A 22,807-nucleotide genomic window follows, 5' to 3' on the forward strand; every position below is an offset into this window, starting at 1 on the left:
CAGATCCAGAATTACTAAACATGCTGCAAAGATCTTCCTAATGATCCTTAAATCACTATTTAAGTCTTTAGGATTATATGTGTGTCCGTCGTCAGCCCGCTAATGACGTCACAATCTATGTGTCCTAGTTCATCGACCCCTCCTCGAGTCGACACTAGCTCCAAAGCTTCCCAACACTATACTGCCCTATAAACTGGTCAGAAAACCTAAAGTATATGGTTTGAATTCTAGAGAAATTGAGGAAAAGCAGTGTAAAAAATAAATGAAATCAGCTTCCGTTTATAGAATGCATCCAGACTAGTTCAGAAGATCCGAACTCAATCGTATCTACCATGTATTATAATCTCATTCGTTTAGTTGGATTTCACGGGATAATGTCATCTGAAGTTGATTGAATAACCATTTTATATTCAATGGATCCTAACATGTTGATCCGCGATGAATGAATTCTTTAATAATGCTTAATCAACAACTCTTTAATTATGTCTTTATTAGTATTTCATTCTAAATAAAGAATCGGGTCATTACTTCCTCCCCTCTTTACAAAGATTTCGTCCTCGAAATCAGAACTGACGTACAATACAACTGAATAATATACAACTCGTGATTAAAACGACACAACTCAAAACAAATGCGGATACTCCGAGCACATACGGCTCTCTAACTCTCAAGTCGCCTCTGCAGTATCTCGGCATTGCCATTGCACTAGAACAAGTGGAATGGTCTTGTTTTTGTGCTTCTTCTCTTACCTACTCAGGATTAAGAGCGGATGCTCGACATAAGTCAAGTTTTCTTCAAGTCGAACATCTGTCGGATCAAGAACGTGATATCCATCTACTACATACCTTCGTAGCAACTATACATTAAAGACATTGTGAATACTAGAGAGATACGACGGTAAAGCCAATCGATACGCCCAATTTCCAACACATTCCAATATCTCGGAAGGTCCGATGAATCTTGTGGATAATTTTCCCTTGAGTCCAAATCTCATCAACCTGTGGAATGATGAAACTTTAAGGAATACTTTTTCTTTTAGCTGAAACTGTAGGGATCTACGCTAGGTATTTGCGTAACTTGCTTAACGATCTTGTGCAGTTTTAATTATCTTCTTGATCAGTGCCACTTGTTCAATCGCTTGTTGCACTAATTCAGGTCCTTGCACTTGACGTTCTCCTGCTTCATCCCAAAACAATGGAGTACGACGTCTACTATACAATGATTTGAATGGAGCCATACCTATGTTGCTATGGTAAGTATTGTTATACACAAACTTCACAAGCGGTAGATGATCATGTCATGCTGGTTCAAAATCCATAATACAAGCATTTATGGTATCCAAGATAATGGATGGGACTTGGGGTTGGCGGGGAATACGACCTTCCGAAGCCCTTAGAAATGTATTTCTCGATCTTACCCGGCTTTTCACCAGTTGGTTAGGGGGGGGGGTGCTCAAAGAGGGTAATATTATAAGGTTTTGGGAGGATGAGTGGGTAGGGGGGGTCTCGTTTAAAGATCGCTTTCCTTCATTATTTCAGATATGCACTATAATTAACAAACCAATCCTTAGCTTTGTTGATTTTGTCACTAGCAGCGTTAATTTTCTTATTCAATGGGATGTCCGATTTAGAAGGAATTTTAATGAGAGAGAAGAGAGTGAGTACACAATTCTTTTAGGGGTCCTGCAGGTCGTTCGTTTGGAGTGGGGTGTTGAGGACTATAGAAGTTGGTTGGGGGACTCATCAAGGTTGTTTTCTGTTAAATCTTTTTATAATTCTTTTTTTCCAACCTCTACTTCTAATTCATTCACATACTGTCGCAACATTTGGAAAGTACATGTCCCACCGAAGGTTCAAGTTTTTTCGTGGATTGTGGCTTTGGGGAAGTTACAAACTTGCGATTCTGTGCAAAGAAGATGGCCAGCTGTGTCTTATGCCCACAATGGTGGTGTTTGTGTCGCAGAAAAGAGGAAAGTTAGGATCATTTACTACTTCATTGTTCATTTTCATGCAACATTTGGCTAAAGACATTAAAAGAGATGGATTTGGTCTGGGCTTTCCCGGAAAAAGCAAAAGATATGTTTATTATGGAACCGAGTTTGCAAACAGGGAGACAACATCTGAGGTTCTGGTATATGATTTTTCATTGTATATTCTGGTCCATTTTGTTGGAAAGGAATACAAGAACTTTTGAAGAGAAGTCGGAGTCAGTCGACGAAGTCTGGGGAAAAATAAAATTCAGAGTTGCGAGTTGGTCGACAGTAGTGCCAGAATATAAACATCTTTGTATCTCAGATTTAGTTAGTGATTGGAAATTTGTATGGTCTTGATTACGGCATTGTAGTTTTGGTTTTATTTACTTTTTACAGTGCTGATTTCTTATCCGCTTAATGTAATCGCTATTTACCAATCTATAAAATTTGTTTCCTATAAAAAAAATGTCGTTCGGGTTTCTGTCACTGACTATACTTGTTGGCACACCATGATATTTAAGAATCTTTTGGATGTATAGTCTTGCCATACGATCGAAACTATATTTCCGACGTACGAAATGGAATATGCTGACTTAGTCAGTTGGTCTACAACCACCCAAATGACGTCACAATTCTTAGAAGACAACGACAAGTGGGTGACAAAATCAATCGTCACATGCCACTTCCATTTAGGGATAGGAAGATTCTGAAATAATCCTCTTGGTCGTCGATGTTCAGCTTTCACTTGCTGACAAAACAAACACTTAGTTACAAATTAGTAAACACCACTTTTCTTCATACCTTTCCCCCAAACCTGGTCTTCAAATCCTTATACATTTTCATTCTTCCAGTGTGGATATTCAACTTACTTCTATGAGTTTGAGATAAAATCTTGTCTTTTAAATTATAATCCTCCGGAACTACAATTCTCGCTGACAGAAACAAGGTTCCATCTGTTTGAAAAGCAAACCCATATGTGTTGTCTCCGTTAGCTAATCTTGCTAACTTTTACAGCTTCGTGTCAGAAAACTGTGCTTCTCTGATTCTGGCATACAATTCCGGTTGAGATAAAATGCTCGTTACTTGAAAGTCTTCCATTTTGTTTTATGACATAAGTGAAATCCCAGAGAACAACAATCTTGGATTACACTTGTTTCTATAGACGTAACATTCTTTGAGGTATCACGATGCTCATCTTTGGGGGGCGAAGGGTTCTAGTGAAGATGATGGTAAATATAGTATATTTTAAAATGAATCTGACTTAGCCATTGAATTTAAAGAAAATGACATTAATTTGGGATCTTCTCCGTTAATTCCATATCAAAATCGAACTGCTGAAATATCATAGACATGTGGGGAACGATTCAAAGTCTTTGTCTACTAAAAGGGCTGGGAATGGTAATAACATGTTAAGCTCTGCATAAGTCCTTTTAAACTTCATAAATTGGTTATACGAGACCTATCTTGTTTTCTGCAGGATAAAAGGCTTTCACACCTCATAAATGCGAGAAATATTCCCCTTTCCAGAATACAAGAAATTTGGATATTCCATTAGTTCTTTAACAAATTCACAGCGATTAATCAGAACAATTACCTCACAATCAATGGAATTTAGTATTTGTAAAAATAACCGAGCATTTTCTTTCAACCACGTCTATTTTGACTCATTCGTAGGTGGGTCGTTATCAAGGTTCTAAAATTCGTTAGGCGCTAGTCGGACGTCAGACCAGCGCCTAGGCCGGATTTGGCGCCGCTACGCGGATTTCACGGTATCAACATAATAAGATGAAGTTTGGTTTGCTAAATATACTTTTCATTATTTTTAATTGGGCTTCAATTTAAATTAAAAGTCCAAAACACGTTAAAAAAAAGACCAAAAAAAGTATGATTATCCGTATCAATGCTCCGCAGATAAAGACGAACTGTCTTACTCCAATCAAGATAGTTAGAGCCATTTAGTTTATGTTCCGTAATTTTTGCGTACACAGGAACAACATTAGACACAACTAAGATTTCATCTCAGTCATATCACCAAAGGGCAATAAGAACAAAGGAAACAAATGACTAAATCTGAAATATCAAAAAATAAACTTGAACCTGTTGCACAAAAAGTCCCACACCTGAACAAATGCTGACTCAACAAGGTATACTGGAGGGGTATATGGAGCAGTGCTAGCAGAATAGTGAAAGCCGAAGACAGGACGAAAAATGTACCTTGATGACAGGGACCTTAGAAAAAGTGATGATGGACCACATTCGGCTTTGAATACCTACAGAAAGAGTTACTATAGAAGACTTAACAAAGCTACCAAAGAGGTTCTGGTATCTTCTGGAGACAGAGGAAGGGCGAAAGCTGATGACCAATTTAGGGAGGATTTATGCTAGATAGTGGAGTTCGATCTGGACGATATTGTTGATATTGAACTAGATCAATCAGAAGACGACTTACTGGACGATGGACTTGACTCCACTGAATCGTGCAGCCTAATATCTTCTCAGTTGGAGCTCTTGGTTAATAATGACGCAGATGATGTGGACATCCAGGGGCTATTCTCACAAGAAGATGAAATCCCGCCATACAAAGATCCTTCTATTCTCGGTAACACTAACCCTTTAGTGGGAAAGGTACTTTCCTGTTTTCAAGCATCGAGTCTCAATCATTCTTTTACACTTCATTCAATTCTACCGGCGTCTTTTTCCGTCTTGGGGATGTCTAGTGGGTTTGTAGGAGGGGGTCATTCAAGTGCATTTGACAATCATGGTTCCGAGGGAATAACTTCATCAGGAGTTGTAAGGGAGGTAAACTCAAATGTATCAAGGAATTATCAGGAAGGCGGCCTTCATCCTATAACCGAAAAAGAAACGAGCAAATCAACGGGTAAGTTAAGTAAAGAGCTTGTTAGGTTGAAGTGTGGGATCGGTTCTGATAAAGGATCGACTTCGAAGGGTTCCATTCGATTTTTATGAAGATTTGTTCTTGGAATAAGGGGGGAGGTTCGGCGAGAAGACGAGATTTAGTGCGTATGTCCGGACATTGCTGTGATTTTAGAGACTAAGAATTTTGCAGTGGATCGTCGATTCTTTGCAAGTTTGTGGAAATCCAGATTTGTTCATTGGGTGTGTTTAACAGCGGAAGGCAGATCAGGAGGCATTCTAGTGATGTGGGATCCTCGAGTTGTTCTGGTGAGTGACAATCTGATTGGGAATTTTTCGGTTTCAGTTCATATCCAGGGGAAAGACGACACTACTTGGTGGTTCTCAGCCATTTACGGCCCATGCAACCCAAGGAATCGAGATTTATTTTGGGATGAAATAGCAGGGTTGCACTCCATTTGTGGGGATAAATGGTGTGTCGGTGGAGACTTTAACGTTGTTAGGAATTTGAGCGAAAAGTTGAATAGCAATTCTTACACAACAAGCACTGTTTTGATAGTCTGATCGAGGAATTTGGTCTACACGATCCCTTTTTACTAAATGCTAAGTTCACTTGGTTGAACTTCAGGGCTACCCCGATTTGTTGCAGATTAGATAGGTTCCTTATCTCTGAGGGGTGGAAAGACCTTTTCCCCATGTTCAGATAGACGGTGTTGCCGAGAATTACATCGGATCATTACCCGATCGTATTGGACACTACGAAGTTGAAATAGGGCCCATCTCTGTTCAGATTCGAGAATGTTTGGTTGACGCACAACAAGTTTAGGGAGTCACTTGCAGCATGGTGGAACAGCGGGAACACCCGGGGTTGGGAAGGATACAAGTTCATGAAGAAACTCATAAATGAAAAATAAGGTTTCCAACTGGAATAAAGAGGTCTTTGGAGATCTAATGTCAAAATTACTGAGCTGCGAAATAAAATTTCTCGTTTAGATGCGAGAGAGGCGGAAGGAATTTGGTCAGATTATCTAAAAGAGCAGCGTCGGGAGGCAAGATGTGAGCTGGAAACTATGACCATTCGAAGATTACAGATGGAAAGTCAAAAAGCAAAAGATAAGTGGCTGAAAGATGGGGACCCTAGCTCTAAGTTTTTCCATTCAATACTGAAGAACAGAAGAAACAAATCTATGATAGACAAGATTGAGTTGGAAGATGGGTCACTCATTTCAGAAGAGGTAGAGATTGAGGAAACAATCATCGGTTACTACAAACGGTTATACAGAAAATCGGAAGGAGATGGATCGGGTCTAGATGGGTTGGAGTGGATGCCATTAAATACGATTGAGGCCAAACAGTTGGAAGAGCCATTCTCGGAGGAGGAGATTAGAGGTGCTGTGTTTCAATGTGATGGCGACAAAGCTCCGGGGCCGGACGGTTTCACTTTAGCGTTCTATCAAAATAGTTGGGATACGATAAAAGATGATCTCTTGAAAGTGTTTGCTGAATTCTTTGAAGACGGCATTGTTAACGGAATTACGAATGAAACTTACATCCGTCTTATCCCAAAGAAACAAGATGCCACGAAGGTTAAGGACTTTAGACCTATCAGCCTAATTACGAGCTTGTACAAAATTTTGGCAAAAATCTTGACGAACAGATTGAAAAAAGTGATGAGCAAAACAGTGGCGGAAAATCTACGCGCTTTCATTCAAGGAAGACAGATCACAGATTGTTGCCTCATAGCCAACAAAGTTGTGGAGGAGTACAGAAGGAAAAAGAAGGAAGGATGGATAATGAAAGTTGATCTGGAAAAGGCTTATGATAATGTGGAATGGAGATTGTTAGATTTTGTGCTTCAAAAGAAAAGGTTTGGAGTTAAGTGGAGGAAGTGGATCACGGATTGCGTTTCTAATGTTTCGTATTCGATTTTCATCAATGGGAGACCAAGAGAGAAGTTCAAGGGGGAAAGGGGCCTCAGACAAGGAGATCCTTATTCCTTTTTCTGTTTAGTTTAGTGATTGACGAGGCAAGGGAGATTGGTTGATATGGCAAAGACGTCAAATGTCGTGAGAGGACTGGAGGTTGGGAGAGATAAAATAGAAATTTCACACATTCAATTTGCGGATGACACTCTCTTCCTTGTTCAATCTGAGCAACACTTGAAGGCCGTCGTAGACCTCCTTAAAATGTTCTGTTCCAAATCGGGATTGAAAATGAACTTTGAAAAAAGTTCTTTGCTGGGATTGAATCATTCGGATGATGAAGTTGACGGTTTGGCGGCAAAAGTTGGGTGTAAGAAAGAACTATGGCCGATTAAGTACCTCGGGGAGCCGTTGGGAGGAAATCCAACAAAATTGGAATTTGGGGCACCAGTGGTTTCTAAGATGTCCACTAAACTGGCAAGTTGGAAAAAGGGATTCCTATCTCGAGGCGGTCGACTAACATTGATTCAATCGGTGTTGAGCGCACTACCTACTTACTTAATGTTGTTAGTCAAACTAGCGTTCCAGCGTATATCTTATGTTCTAGCATATATCTTATCTTTTAGACTGATTTGTTAGTTAGCTTTTATCTTTTCTTGTAGCTTAGGTTGTTAGTTGGTTCCTATTTTCTGGGGATCTTGCTGTATCTTTTCTGTAGGTTTAGTTGTACTCTTTTATGTATTTATGTACCTCTTTCGTGATTAATGAGAGGTGAATTTTTCCTCTCAAAACTTCATTGTATCAGAGCCATGGGTGATGAATCTGAGAAATCTCCAAAGGGATCTATTTCATTTCCCTCATCTTCTTCTTATCCTTCTGAAAACAGTCCTATAACTAGTTTGATTACCAGTCATAAATTGACTGATAAAAACTATCTCCAATGGTCCCAATCCATGATGATGTTCATTAGTGGACAAGGACGTGATGATTACCTCTCTGGTGCTGCTGTTCAGCCTAGTCAAAATGACCCGACCTTCAAAGTTTGGCGTTCTGAAAACAATCTTGTCATGTCTTGGTTAATCAACTCGATGACCATAGACATTGGCGAGAACTTTCTGTTGTACTCTACAGCAAAGGAAATCTGGGATGCGGCCCGTGATACTTTCTCCAGCAATGAAAACACTATTGAACTATTTCACATTGAAAGTACACTGCAAGATCTCCGACAAGGTGAGCAATCTGTCACTTTGTACTTCACCACACTTACCCGATATTGGCAACAACTGGATCTCTTCCAGTCTTATAATTGGAAATGTGCGGACGACAGTGTCTTCTTCCGTCAAATTATTGAGACCAAGCGCATATTCAAATTCCTTATGGGTCTAAACAAGACTCTTGATGATGTGCGAGGCCGTATCCTCGGGACTAAACCTCTACCAGCCCTTCGTGAAGTATTCTCTGAAGTCCGCCGAGAAGAGAGTCGTAAACGTGTCATACTCGGCCAATCAGACAGTCATCTAACCATCGAAACCTCAGCTCTCATCTCCACTAGTGATACACCCACCAACCCCACTGCTCTTGCCTCCCGCAACAACAGCAACTATCATCCTAAAGGTCGACCTTGGTGTGACCATTGCAAGAGGCCAGGCCATACAAAAGAAACGTGTTGGAAAATTCATGGTAAGCCTCTTGATTGGAAGCCAAATCGGAACCAAGACCGGGAGGCACGTGCAAACACAGTCACACAGCCTGTCCAACATGCAACCACACCTTTCACCAAAGATCAAATGGATGTCCTACAGAAGATGTTCTCTCAGGTGGGAACTCAATCTACTGCTGCAACCAACAGCCCTAGTGTTGGTCTTCATGTGTCTCAGTCATCCTCTAATCCATGGATTGTCGACTCCGGAGCTTCGGATCACATGACAGGTGACAGATCCTTATTTTCAACATATTCTCCATGCACCAACTACCAAACAGTGCGTATTGCAGATGGCACACGCACCCGAGTAATTGGAGAAGGCCAAATTCATATATCTGAATCCATTGTCCTTCAATCTGTGCTGTTTGTTCCCACCATTGACTGTAATCTTATTTCTGTGAGCAAACTCAATTGTGACCTTAAATGTGTGACCACTTTCCATTCGAATTGTTGTGTATTTCAGGATATGAGCTCGGGGAAGACGATTGGCAGTGCTAGACTTTGCTCCGGCATCTATCTCCTTCAAATCAAACCTAAACCGAGAAGGTGTGACAGTCCTCAGTGTTGGTCAATCAATAAATTAGAAAGCCACTTAGGAAGTCAGTCTAATAATAATAAAGATAGTGCAATCATGTTATGGCACTATCGTCTTGGCCACCCAAATTTTTCTTATCTAAAAACATTGTATCCTTCTCTGTTCATCAATAAAAATCCAAACTCATTTCACTGTGATATTTGTCAATTTTCCAAACACACTCGTGGCACATATTCTCCGGTGCCATACAAACCAAGCACACCCTTCTCTCTCATTCACGGTGACATTTGGGGACCAAATCGGATTCCAAATATCACCGAGGCTAGATGGTTTCTCTTGCTTATTGATGACCACACTCGTTTAAGTTGGACCTTCCTCATGAAAGATAAATCTGAAACTATAGCAAACTTTAAAAGCTTTTATGCCAAGGTTCAAACTCAATTTAAAACAAATATTCAGGTAGTAAAAATCGATAATGCTACGGAATTCTTTAACAGTACTCTCAGCCCTTTCTTTCAAGCCCATGGTATCATGCAACAGAGTTCTTGTGTGGATACTCCACAACAGAACGGTGTTGCGGAAGGAAAGAATCGCCATATACTCGACATGACTCGTTCTCTCCTCTTTCAATCTAATGTACCTAAAAAATTTTGGGGTGAAGCAGTCCTTACAGCCACATATTTAGTCAATCGCCTTCCCTCTCGTGTTCTTAAATTCAAGAGTTCATTAGATGTGTTTCTGTCCTTGTACCCTAGTAGTCACTTATTCACATTCAAACTTTTTGGGAGTACAGCCTTTGTTCATGTCCATTCCCAACATCGTGGTAAGCTTGATTCTCGCTCAATTCGTTGCATTTTTCTAGGATATTCTCCTTCCAAGAAAGGGTACAAGTGCTTCTGCCCTACTACACAAAAATTCTTACACTCAATGGATGTTACATTCTTTGAGGATAAGCCCTATTTTTCAAATAATGTTATTCAGGGGGAGAACCACACTACTTACGAGTCACTCAATTGGGAATCCCTTCTTGAAAACACTGATCACATTCCTCTTCCTAACACTACTCCGGTCCCTGTCCCTATTCAGATGGCCACTGCCACTCCTGATCCTGGCTCACCCACCATATCTCCGTGTGATTATCCCAAACACCTTTCTGTTCTTGATGAACCAATAAAAATGTACACTCGGAGACAACGAGTAAATGTGCTTGAACAAAATCAGCACCACCAATCGTCTGCCACAAGCTCTCCTGAACATACTAGCACTTCGCCTACTGTCGAACTTGGTACCGATCAGCAACCAAGACCACCAGGAGATGATCATAGTCCAGAACTTCCTATTATTCTAAGAAAAGGTACTCGGACCTGCACCAATCACCCTATCCAGAGGTTTGTATCATACTCAAACCTATCTACCAAATACAAGGCTTGTGTGACAGCATTAGATGAGATTTCCATTCCTAGATCAGTTCACGAGGCAATGAATATTCCGGAGTGGAAATCAGCTACTCTAACAGAGTATCGGGCTCTGCAAAATAATGAAACATGGATCCTAACTCAACTTCCTCCAAGGAAGCAAACCGTAGGGTGTAGGTGGTTGTACTCGGTGAAACAAAAGGCAGATGGAAGCATTGATCGTTACAAAACTCGTCTTGTGGCACGAGGGTACACACAAACGTATGGTATTGATTACCAAGAGACTTTCGCACCTGTTGCTAAACTCAACACTATCCGGGTCTTGCTATCCATTGCAGCAAATCAAGACTGGCCATTGTTCCAACTTGACGTAAAGAATGCATTCTTGAATGGCAACTTACTTGAAGAAGTTTAAATGGATGTTCCCCCGGGATTTGAATCTGAGCAAACAACGGGTAAAGTGTGTAGACTCAAGAAAGCCTTGTATGGACTCAAGCAATCTCCGCGTGCATGGTTTGAGAGGTTCACCAAGGTATTGAAACTGGATAACTACTCTCAGTCACAAGCTTATCATACGCTTTTTTATAAGCACTTTGAGGATGGACGCATCACCATCATTATTGTGTACGTAGATGACATCATACTCACCGGGAATAACAATGATGAATCACGACGATTAAAAGGACTTCTCGCAAGTGAATTTGAAATCAAAGATTTGGGGCACCTAAGATATTTTCTCGGCTTAGAACTGGCTCGGTCTACTAAGGGTATTTTTGTGTCTCAACGTAAGTATGTGATGGATTTACTCAGTGAAACAGGAATGAGTGGATGTAGGCCAGTTGATACTCCAATGGACCCAAACACTCGACTGATGCCTCGATCTGAAGAAGCTGCAGCGGATAAAGGTCAATATCAGCGCCTCGTAGGGAAGTTAATCTATCTCACTCACACACGTCCGGACATTAGTTTCTCTGTGAGCCAGTTAGTCAATTCTTAAGTGATCCTTCAGATGTTCACATGGAAGCAGTATATCGTATCCTTAGATACCTCAAAGCTGATCCAGGGAAAGGCCTCATGTTTACAAAGTCACCTAACAGATCTATCGAAGTATGTACGGATGCTGATTGGGCCGGTTCTCCAAGTGACCGAAAATCCACTTCCGGGATTTGTTCATGTGTTTGGGGAAATCTTGTTACTTGGCAGAGCAAGAAGCAACACGTGGTAGCAAGAAGTAGCGCGGAATCTGAATTCCGTGCTTTAGCTCAAGGGATATGTGAAGGAATGTGGTTAGATCGTCTTTTAAAGGAGATGAAAATCTCAACCTCAGGCCCTGTTCATCTAATGTGCGATAACCAATCTGCTATTGCTATAGCCAAAAATCCGGTTCATCACGACAGAACTAAGCATGTCGAAATAGACAGACACTTCATCAGTGAGAAGATCGAGAGCAATGTGATAAAATTGACCTATGTTCCCTCTCGACAGCAAGTTGCAGACATCCTCACTAAGGCTTTATTTCATCCCATCTTTACCGAGCTAATGATAAAACTCGGTCTTACAAGCATTTATCAGCAAGTTTGAGGGGGAGTGTTGTTAGTCAAACTAGCGTTCCAGCGTATATCTTATGTTCCAGCTTATATCTTATCTTTTAGACTGATTTGTTAGTTAGCTTTTATCTTTTCTTGTAGCTTAGGTTGTTAGTTGGTTCCTATTTTCTTGGGATCTTGCTGTATCTTTTCTGTAGGTTTAGCTGTACTCTTTTATGTATTTATGTACCTCTTTCGTGATTAATGAGAGGTGAATTTTTCCTCTCAAAACTTCACTTCATGTCCCTTTTTATGGTACCAAAACGAGTGGCGAAACAAATGGAAACATTGATGAGAAATTTTCTGTGGGACGGACCAGATGGGGAGACGCATTGCCCCGTTGTTAATTGGACTCAGGTGTGCAAACCGAAAGAAAATGGAGGTTTAAGATTAGGCAGTATCCGTCTTAGGAATACGGCTCTGCTAGGGAAATGGTGGTGGAGATGTGCGGTAGATAACGGTTGGGATACAAGGGTGGCAAGGAACTCCACTTTTAAAAGCCCTTGGAAGTTTATCTCTCGGTCTCATTCTCATTGTCAACACTTGATTGGTTATGTGCTTAAGGGTGGGAATCTCATTCGGTTTTGGGAGGATATGTGGGTGGGTCTGTGTTCTTTCCAAGAGTGTTTTCCTCGTTTATTTCTTCTCTCTTTGTCCACTAACAAACCAATTAACCATTGGTATTAGAGTCATCATCTTTGAGTGTGGGTTTGGCGGACGTAAGGGTTTGGTTAGGGGATCCTACATGTGTCTTTTCTGTTAATTCACTTTACTGCTCTTTTTTACAGAATACTAATACTCCCACTTTCCCTTTCTTCACTAACATTTGGAAAATCCCAATTTTACAAAAGGAGAAGTTGTTCTCTTGGATAGTTGCGTTGGGAAAATTGCAAACAAATGATAATTTGTAGAAAAGAAGACCGGGTTATGCTTTATGTCCACAACGGTCCATTTTGTGCAAGGAAAATGAGGAGAACCAAGATCATCTTTTGATACATTGTTCCTTTACGAGTAATATTTGGATCAAGGTTATGCAACACTTGGGTTTCGTGTGGACCTTTCCACAAAACTCGAAAGTTTTGTTTGTTATGGAGCACGGATATCTCAATGGCAATGGCCTTAGGAATTTCTGGTGCATTATTGTTCACTGTATTTTTTGGTCGATATTGATGGAGCGAAATAACAGAATTTTCAACGACACGAAAGACTCTTGGGAGGAACTATGGGAGAAGATCAGATTCAGAGTAGCGAGATGGACGCTTATCATACCAATGTTTCAATATTTGCTCTTATCCGACCTAGTTAGATTGGTGTTTTATTCGCTTTTGAAGAGTTTCTAGATTTTATTTCTTGAGTTGGATCGTGTATCGCTCATCCACTTTGTTATGTAACCTAAAGTAAGATTATTATAATAAAATGATAGTTTCTGATTAAAAAAAAAATTTGTCGCTAAAATATGTGACCCAAATTTCCGTACCCCTGCCACTATTTGTTTGTGCTCTCTGATACCATGTGACAAAATATGAAAGAAGAATACATTATAGTGTATCTTATTCATTAGTAATATGCACATACATAAAAAGACTTTTTGTGCTATTTAGGAAAGTGGATTTATCACATCCCTGCAAACAATTCTTACAATCAAGGTAAATCATATTTACATATTTCCTTTTTCTATATGGAATCTATAACAATAAATACAAGTGTACATGTGCTCACATTGTGTTTCTACAATTGGTTTTTGTGGATAATAATATTTGAAGTTAAAAGTTACTTTTTATACAAAATTATCAATAGTTAATGTGTTATAGATTAACTGCAGTTGCTATAACAACTCTTATACCTTTTGTGAGGCTCGTGTATTATGTTTTATTGGGCCTAAAGACCGATGAAATTGAAATGGGCCTACTGGCCGATATATCCATTAGGCTTAACAAAGTTGCAGGAAAAAATGAAGGGGCGGTGTGATAATTTCATTCAAGTTCATATCAACATATCAAATTGTCTGTCTCCTACCCTCACCCTTAATGTAATAATAATAATAATAACAAAGATGTGATGCGAATGTTTGGATGATTTTAAATCTTCTGTCACCCTTAAATTCTGTGCTAGGATAATATGGTCACATACAAAATGAAAGGCTGTCCATTAGCCTCGAAAATATTGTGTGCTAGATCAATTTAAATTACAAATAAAATATTTGCAAATGCAATTTTATTTAAACATTCAATCATTTTAGTAAATTTTATGATTTTGTTGTTGCACCACCCTACTCATTTGTTTTTGGTTCCATCTCTATATAGGTGATGCAAATTACATGCGGTGGATGGAGGCGTCCTTATTCATATTTTCTTGGTGATGTGCCAGAGATGAAAAACTGTTTTTCTTTTGTTAAGGTTTGCTGTTTTGTGTCTTTTAACGCAAGTTATCTTGCTTTGAATCTCCTCTTTGTCTTTCTTCCTGGGGGATCATAGGTGTCATATCAGTTGATTAATTTTGCATAAGTGAAGTTTCTTTGCCAATAAAGTCATGGGTTTAAGGTATGTCTATTTTGTAGTATTATGAAAAGTCAAAGGTGTATGCATTTGTGGATTGCCTGTAAGAGATTAACTGAACATATTCTGCATTTTACACAAGGCAATCCACCATCAGAGGAACTTAATTTATCTTCTATATATTCATCAAGAATTCATGCTTTCTTACTATGTGTCCATGCTTTCTTGTTATGTATCAAACAAGAGCCAACTTTCAGAAATCTAAAACTTAAGAAATAAGCTTTTTTCTGTTTTTTTTCAGACTCGCTATTCTTTTCGGAAAACTTTGTGCCATGTTTATGCTACGACATACATTGGGATTAAATTGGCGAAGAACTAGACAGGGAAAATTGATGCTGTGATTTTAAATGCAAACAAAAGCACCTAGTTGATTCTTTTCTTGCTCAAAATACTGAACTTTTTTTTTTCATTGGATCAACTCATTTCTATACTGCATTATGATAATCCAGTGTTGAAGATTGTTTATTCTATGTTCAGTGATAGCGTTCTCTGCATGGTAGCTTTATTTTTTTTATTAATACCACTAATCTCTCTATGACTTCTGGCAGGATGATACTATTTATGTTCATAGACATTGGATTCCTGAAAATTGTAGAAAGATGTATCCTCGAAATCTGCATATCCAGTTTCATGGGAGGGAGATACATTCTTTGTGCTTTATCTCTTCCGTATCTAGTTGGATTGCAACAGGTTGTGAAGATGGAACTGTGCGCTTGACAAGGTATGCCAACTTTTTCTCCATAGCAGAACAAAGATATCCAATGCCAAGTGGATAAATTGTCATTTCCAGCCAAGTCATCAATCAACTTTACCAAATTTTCAGTCTTTTGCAAGGTAATATTGTGATAAATGTTTCAGGTATGAACCAGATACAAGGACTTGGTCAGTTTCAAAGCTTCTCGGGGAACATGTTGGAGGATCAGCTGTACGATCCATAGCCTGCGTGTCAGAGTCATTTATGTTTATTCCAGATGGGGCTTGTGAAAACACTGAGGCCTTTGAGGACCAAGAGAATATTTTTATTTTAATTTCTGTTGGAGCAAAAAGAGTTATAACTGCATGGAAACAAACAATTGGGATGAGCAAAATACCCTTTGACACTCAATGTAGTGAATCGAATAAAATAGTTGGAAATAACTTCACTAGTCCATTTACCGCTGAAACCCCGAATTTGTCCTTTCAGTGGCTTTCCACTGACATGCCACTCAAATTGTCTACTTATGGGAAGATACAAAACACAAAGAAAGTTCATGGTACCGCTGAAAATCTTAGTTCGACGACGGTTGACATTATTTCTGGTGAATCACTTTCATCAAAATACAGGAAAACAGACTTAAACTTTGAAGATAATCATGAAAATGACTGGAGATACCTTGGTGCCTCTGCTTTTCTTGTTAAAGATGCTAGATCCAGGTCTGCTTAAAGTAACAAGCGTACATTTATTTCTGTTATTTTCTTTGTCCATTATCTATCTGGAGTATTATCTATAAGAATCATGATCTCTTTTTCTGCAGGATTTCTGTCTGTTTTGTTGTTGTTGCTTGCTCAGATGCCACAGTTACATTACGGGCTCTTGTGATGCCTATTCAACGTTGGTACGTGTTGAATTCCCCCCAATTAGTTCCTGGACATTTTGATGGATTTTGTGTTTGTTCTTGTTAATTTTGTTTGTTTTGTTCTTTTTACTTTAAAATATATACATGTCTTTTCTGGAAAATGCTACTTCTGTCGATGAGTTATTGTTCAAATAATTAAATTTTTAGATTGGATTTTCCGCACCTTCCATTGGTGTCTCGGAATCTTTTGAAGTGGGAAATAATTAGGATTTCCCCCCCTAATTTTCTTTCGCTTCTATATATTTCACGGCAGGTTTGTTGTTGCCTTGTTGTCCCCTTTGCCGTCACCTGTGCTAGCTTTGCAGCATGTTGTCATTCCTAAGCTTCCACCATCTAAAGGTTAGTTAAAGTACTAATCTAGCAAAAACAGGTCCAATATTTTAATCATATAGTTTGTGTTAGTGAAAGTTGCATCTAACCACTTCTTTACTTATTCATAATATCTCAATTTCTTTTTTTTATAGGAAACATATATTATATTTAATCAAAAGAGACCATTACAATAATTACAACAATTAAGTCAATACGTTACGAACTTATCAACCCTAACCACATATGAGATAGCTAAATGACTGAATTCTCTGATATTTCTTGTTGACTGCGCCACCCTGAATTTCAGCACTTCCCAAACTTTGTCTACCGAATCAGACGAGTCATTGAAAATTCTGTTATTTCTCTCGAGCCATAACGTCCAAAACGTGAAATGAACAACCATATATCAGAAAGTTTTCACTGCACCCCCCTTTTGAAACCCCGGATCTATGATGAACATATCTTTGGCCCTCCTCGGAAAAATCCAAAAGAATCTCAGCTCTTGCATCACCTTAATCCAAACGCTTCTTGAAAACGAACAATGTACCAATAAATGATCCTGATCTTCTTCGTGGTTTTGACATAAGCAGCAACATTGTGGCCCTAAAGCACATGATGGCCATCTTCTTTGCACTAAATCAGCTGTCTGTAGCTTGCCCAGAGCGACAATCCACGAGAAAACTTGAATCTTTTGCGGGATAGGCACTTATTCATAATATATTGATCCTGGCATTATAGTGATGCTATGGTTTAGCTCATGCATCTTACTGTCTCCTCTTTCAAGAAATTATTTATTTGACAGGTTTAAACAAATATGTGAATAAAAATGGTTAGTCCAATTCGAGGACTAAAGTGTATAATCAAATCCTAATAGTTAATGTTATTCACAGAGCTTCCAAGTTGGTATTTTATTTGAATGATATGCTTATGTTTTACATATGTAGTGTTTTGGAAGTTAAACATGGGATGAAATACTTTATTGATCTATGTTGAATGAATAGATTTACAGAATTTTTATAGAGTTTAGTTCTACCTGATTCCCCTAAACTAAGGAATCTAATCAGATATCAATCTAATAAAAAATAATAAATTTGAAATTAAGATAAAAGACCATCTTAACTACCAATTATTTAAAATAATTATCTTAATAAACAACCTGCATTTAGTATTTCAATTTGTGTAGTTGGAAATTATGACAGATGATTCACCCAGATTTTTTCCCCTTGAAGTCCAATGAAGTTTTTCTTGCTGCTTTTCAGTGTCCAATTTTTCAGGAAACATGCTGTTTGGAAGTCTTTACTTGGCAATCTGTGGATCCACTGATGGAAGCATATCATTTTGGGATCTGACTGAATCTGTCGAAAACTTTATGTTACGGATATCAAGTCTTCAGACAGAAAGCTACATGGAATTACAGAAAAGGCCACGCACTGGTAGGGGAAGTCAAGGGGGTCGATGGTGGCGATCCATGTATACTTCAAATAATTTTAAGAAGATATCAGGTGAACCTAATGTTTTGAGAAAACAAAGTAGCCCTGGTTTATTCTCTTTGCAACCCCAGGAACCTGAAATGCAAAGTCACGTGTGTGGAGCATCTGAAATCTGTCTTTCTGAACAAACAAAGCCTCTGGTATCTCCCCAAGTCAGAGAGCAGGCTTCAGAACAGAAAAAGAATGAATCAATCACTGAAACAACAATATTGGCTGCTGCACATGTCTTAAATAATGTCCACCAGTCTGGGGTCAATTGCCTTCATGTCTCAGATGTTAAGCACCTCCAACTTTCTGACTCTAGGTTCTGTTTCTACGTTGTAAGTGGCGGTGATGATCAAGCAGTTAATTTTGTTAAATGTGACTTGGAAAGAAATTACAGTCAGAACTCTGAGAATATCGCCACTAAATTAGATTGTGTTCTGCCGACTATCTTGAGCAATTACACTAACCGTTGTCAAATCCTAAACCATCAGATGAAGGTTTTCTGTCTGGATAAGATCATCTCTGCTCACAGCTCTGCTGTGAAAGGTACTTTTATCTTTATTCAACCAGAAGTCTTTCAACTTTTCCCTTCTTCTCCTTATTTTTTTAGAGCAACTTAGTTGTTAAAGACAAATTTTGAGGAGCTTCTTGTTTATCATGGCAATTTGATTTAACAAGATAAATTTGTTAGGATTGGAATTAGGTTTGTTGATAGTTGGCATATGAACAAGGGTGTAAACAAACCAAATTGAGCCGAATATGAATAAAATTGTAAAGCTCAAATTAGATATATTTCAGTTAGAGTACGATTCGAACCTCGAATAGTAAAAAAAAATTTGGCTCGAATAAGAGCTCGAATTCAACTCGAAAGCTTCAAACATGTTTGCGAGCTATTATTTAAAGGTTCAAAATATATTTAATTAATATATAATTATATTATGTTAAAAAAATATTAAAGTTCACTAGCAACTCTAAGTTCAGCTCGAATTTAATTATTTAGAATACAAATCAATTTTTTTTTAAATAGACTTAAAAAACTCGCGAATTGGCTCGATACATTTACACCCATCATATTGTACTTTTCATTTGCACAGCAGTCTTGTAACATTGTGCACAAAATATTTCGTAAGGAAACAATGGTGGATGCTGAAACATTTTTTATTTTTATTTTTTCCCCCTTACTCCCCCCTAAACCAAAGGTGTATGGACGGATGGGAGCTGGGTTTTTTCTACTAGTGTTGACCAGCGAGTCAGGTGCTGGAAACTTGACCAAGGTAGACTCATCGAGTTCGCACATCTCATTATTAGTGTGCCTGAGCCAGAGGCAATGGATGTTCATACTTGTGGCAGGTGATTATTTTTATTGTTTGCTGTAGTTTTACCTTATGTTGCATACTTGTTTAGCTGATTTTTGACTCTTTTTTTGCCACTGTGATTCTAGAAATCATTATCAGATTACAGTTGCTGGAAGAGGAATGCAGATGGTTGAATTCTATGCGGAGAATGAAGAATAGATAGTTTTGGTTTGGGGCAGGAGACGAGCCCTTTTTCCCAGCCATGATAAAGTTATACTTGTTTTATGTATCTTCAATTATTGGGTGTTTTAAAATCACCGCTTAGTCTGCATGCTACTCTTGAACTCTTGTCAAGGAATGAATTGATTTCCTGTCTGCGATGGGAAAATATATTATAATAAACTGATTTATATCCTAAATTATACCCTACATTTTAAAAAAATATACTTCTGTACAAAACGAAAAAGAATGCATCGTAATAAATTTTTAGGATAGAAAGATGTCTTAGTGCATTTCTTGACAACGTGTTCCTTGACAATCCCTCCAGTTTTGGATATAATGATGGTTTCTGACTTGCAGATTCCTGTCGAGAATTGTGAAGAACTCAAAGGCTTTGTAAAGTATTAGTTGGATGGTTTATCATGAATGCGTGGCCCAGCTTGATCAGTCCTTGTACCTGCTCTCTCGTAAAGTGATACTCAGTTCCTACATGGTTTGTCTGGTTATGAAGGGTTGGGATGGAACCAATACGTAGTACTGCTTGATGGTCATGAAATAAGTTGGCATGGTGTAACTGATCAATGCCAAAATCTTGGAGAATTGCCCTTGAGCAGATAATTTCGCATGTAGTGGCCATGGACCAGTAATCCAGCTTTGACATTGGACGTGCACTGTCTCTTGCTTCTTGGTTTTCGAGGAAACTAATTAATTTGGCAGGAAATGCAATCTATCACGTATTTTGGCAGTGCTTCCAAATGCTTAAAAAATTGATTATGGGTTTTTAATTTTAATCATTTTTTTCATTTACAAACACCACTTTAATCCAGTTTGAATCTCAAAAGGCATTTCATTGGTTGAAATTTTTTATATTATAAAAATTCCTTGTCCCGGTGTTTGGTTCACCTATAGATTTCCGTATATTATTAATTTTTTTTAATTATATCAAATCTAATATTAATTTATAACAGTTAAATCTTTTCAAATTGTTTGAAAAATTAATCATCTCAATCGTAAGAAATTGAATTTCAGATAATTGAACAAGCTGTTCCTAGAAATTCTATAATGAATAGAGATTTACAACAATTTATACCAAATAATGAAGGATCTGTTCAAATACAGTTCAATAATGAACAAAAAGAAGATTATTAACATATTCTGTTTATGCTGGATAAAGATCTAGTTAATCTTTTATTTCATTTCTAAATTATTGATGGATATTCCACAAACTTTTAAAGTCTCTACTTCTCAGATAAGATAAGATTTAGAATCTTTTGTAGAAGATACAGTAGAAGATTTAATTATAAATCAAAATAATATTGTTCATAAAAGTAATTTTTAAAAAGTTTCTCAAATGAATTTTACTATTTAATGAATAGTAAATCAAAAATAGATTTTACTAAAGGTTCTATGGCTAGAGCCAAGATAAACACAAAATTTTATCTACCTAAATGAGAATCTTTCAAAGATTGGTATTTTAAAAGTTTCTCTGAAAAAGAATTTAAATATATTTTTATAGAATTTTATAAATATTGTGAAAACCAAAATAAATTAATTCATTTTGTTATGTGGTTTTTTAAAATATTTATTATAGATTATATTTCTATACTTGAAAGACATTATAAATTTTTTTCAGGACATATTCAAAAATATTTTTATCCTCCTCAACAATATTTTATTATAGAAAAAAATAATAAAATTTTAAATTTTATTGCTTCTTCAAAATTATTTGACAATGATATGTTACAAATAAATGTTAAACATATCAATGAGATAACTGAAAAACAGAATTATTCATATTTATATCTTACGATAATAGGAGAAGAGATAATTTCTCTTAAAGATCGTAATGATAAAATAATTTTAGCTATTAATCAAATTAAACCAGTTGTTCATATACAGCCTAAAGAAGAATATAATATTGTTTCTATTACTATTTCTTCTACTCAATCACCTCCAGAAATACAAGATTTTAAATTTAAGTCTTCTGTTTCTGATATAGAAAAATTATTAGAAGAAAAATTTAAATACTCTTGATGAAGAGTTTGAAAAAATCAATAATTCTTCTGATGAAGAAATAAATAAAATTACATGGGCCGATAAACCTACCCAAACCAAATACTATTATGATAGACCCACTCCAATGGATGTTTTTTTCGAAGAACAAGAATATATATTTTCCAATAGTTATAATGGGAAAAGTATTTATGAATGAAATATTGATGGGTTTGGTGATAAACAAATTTATAATATTGCTCACAGAATGCTTATGTATAGCATTGTGTGTAAAACATCAGGTAATACTAACAAAAATATTGTTAAAATGATATTAGCATGTTTTACTGGTCAACTTAAAGGTTGGTGGGATAATTATTTAAATCAATCTCATAAAAATGAAATTCTTAACTCAATTAAAATTGAAAATCAAATTCAAACAGAGAATTCAGTTTATTCTGTTGTAATGATAATGATTGAACATTTTACCGGTAGATTCACAGATAATGGTGAACAAATTCGTATTTTATTAAGTAATCTAAAATGTAAAACTCTTGCTGATTTTAGAAGGTATAAAGATATATTTTTTTTTATCTCGTATCTATGAAATAACATACTGTAATAATAGTCTTTGGAAAGCTAAATTTATTGATGGATTACCGTATCTATTTACTGAAAGAGTTAGAAAAGTTTTAAGAAAAGATGATATATATTTCACATGAAAATTATACTTATGGAAAATTAATAATTACTTGTATTCAAGAGGGTTTAGCTCTATTTAATGAATTAAAATTAAATAATCAAATTAAAAGACATAATTTATTGAGAAAAAACAATTAGGTAGATTTTGTGATCATTTTGGTATGGATTTACCTAATAAAGGTAAGAAGAAAATTAAAGATAAAGACGAAAAACTTTATAGAAAAAAAAGAGATTTGTCTGAAAGACAAAAAGATAAAAAGAAGAAAAGAAAATAAAGTCGTGATTTACGGAAAACAGAAAATTATAAAAATAAATTGATAATTTGTAGAAAATACAAAAAGCTAGGACATTATGCTAATCAATGTTCGGCTGATAATAAAATTAATAATTTAGATATTGATGAAAATCTTAAAGAAACCATTATTTAAAATAATAATGGATCAAATAATAATTCTGATAGTAAAAATGAGAATTCTCCAGAATCTTATTTGAAAAGAAATAGGGTTACCTTGAAATGTTCTTATAATACATGTTTCATCAACATAAGTCAAAGGATAAATTTAATAAATAAAAAGAAGTCCAAGAATAAGTTGGCTAGAAATATCTTTTGCTAATAAAAAAACTGGTTAGAATGC

The 22,807-nt window shown here is 36.9% G+C and overlaps 2 protein-coding genes across 7 annotated transcripts in view; both read left to right on the top strand.

Moving 5' to 3' along the window:
- LOC140833697 (uncharacterized) overlaps positions 1–20,316 on the top strand; it is a 51,553-nt gene extending 31,237 nt beyond the window's left edge. For 2 of the 6 annotated variants that reach the window (XM_073198017.1, XM_073198022.1), the window contains 9 exons: positions 14,310–14,402; positions 15,110–15,282; positions 15,420–15,974; positions 16,076–16,156; positions 16,431–16,516; positions 17,749–18,510; positions 19,164–19,314; positions 19,406–19,545; positions 19,839–20,315. In XM_073198017.1, the coding sequence (XP_073054118.1) occupies positions 14,310–14,402; positions 15,110–15,282; positions 15,420–15,974; positions 16,076–16,156; positions 16,431–16,516; positions 17,749–18,510; positions 19,164–19,314; positions 19,406–19,478 (1,974 nt within the window). In that variant the 3' untranslated portion in view covers positions 19,479–19,545; positions 19,839–20,315. Of the gene's footprint in view, positions 1–14,309; positions 14,403–15,109; positions 15,283–15,419; positions 15,975–16,075; positions 16,157–16,430; positions 16,517–17,748; positions 18,511–19,163; positions 19,315–19,405; positions 19,762–19,806 lie in introns of those variants that run through there. The other 4 variants (XM_073198021.1, XM_073198020.1, XM_073198019.1 and 1 more) reach the window with 4 other exon arrangements.
- LOC140833279 (uncharacterized) lies at positions 7,458–9,071 on the top strand. Its single transcript, XM_073197659.1, has 2 exons — positions 7,458–8,697; positions 8,934–9,071. Exons 1-2 carry the CDS (start codon positions 7,533–7,535, stop codon positions 8,966–8,968), a joined length of 1,200 nt encoding a protein of 399 aa, XP_073053760.1. The 5' UTR covers positions 7,458–7,532; the 3' UTR covers positions 8,969–9,071.
- Positions 20,317–22,807: the final 2,491 nt, after the last annotated feature.

Source organism: Primulina eburnea, chromosome 6, assembly GCF_022965805.1.
Source record: "Primulina eburnea isolate SZY01 chromosome 6, ASM2296580v1, whole genome shotgun sequence".
Classification (NCBI taxonomy): Eukaryota; Viridiplantae; Streptophyta; class Magnoliopsida; order Lamiales; family Gesneriaceae; genus Primulina; species Primulina eburnea.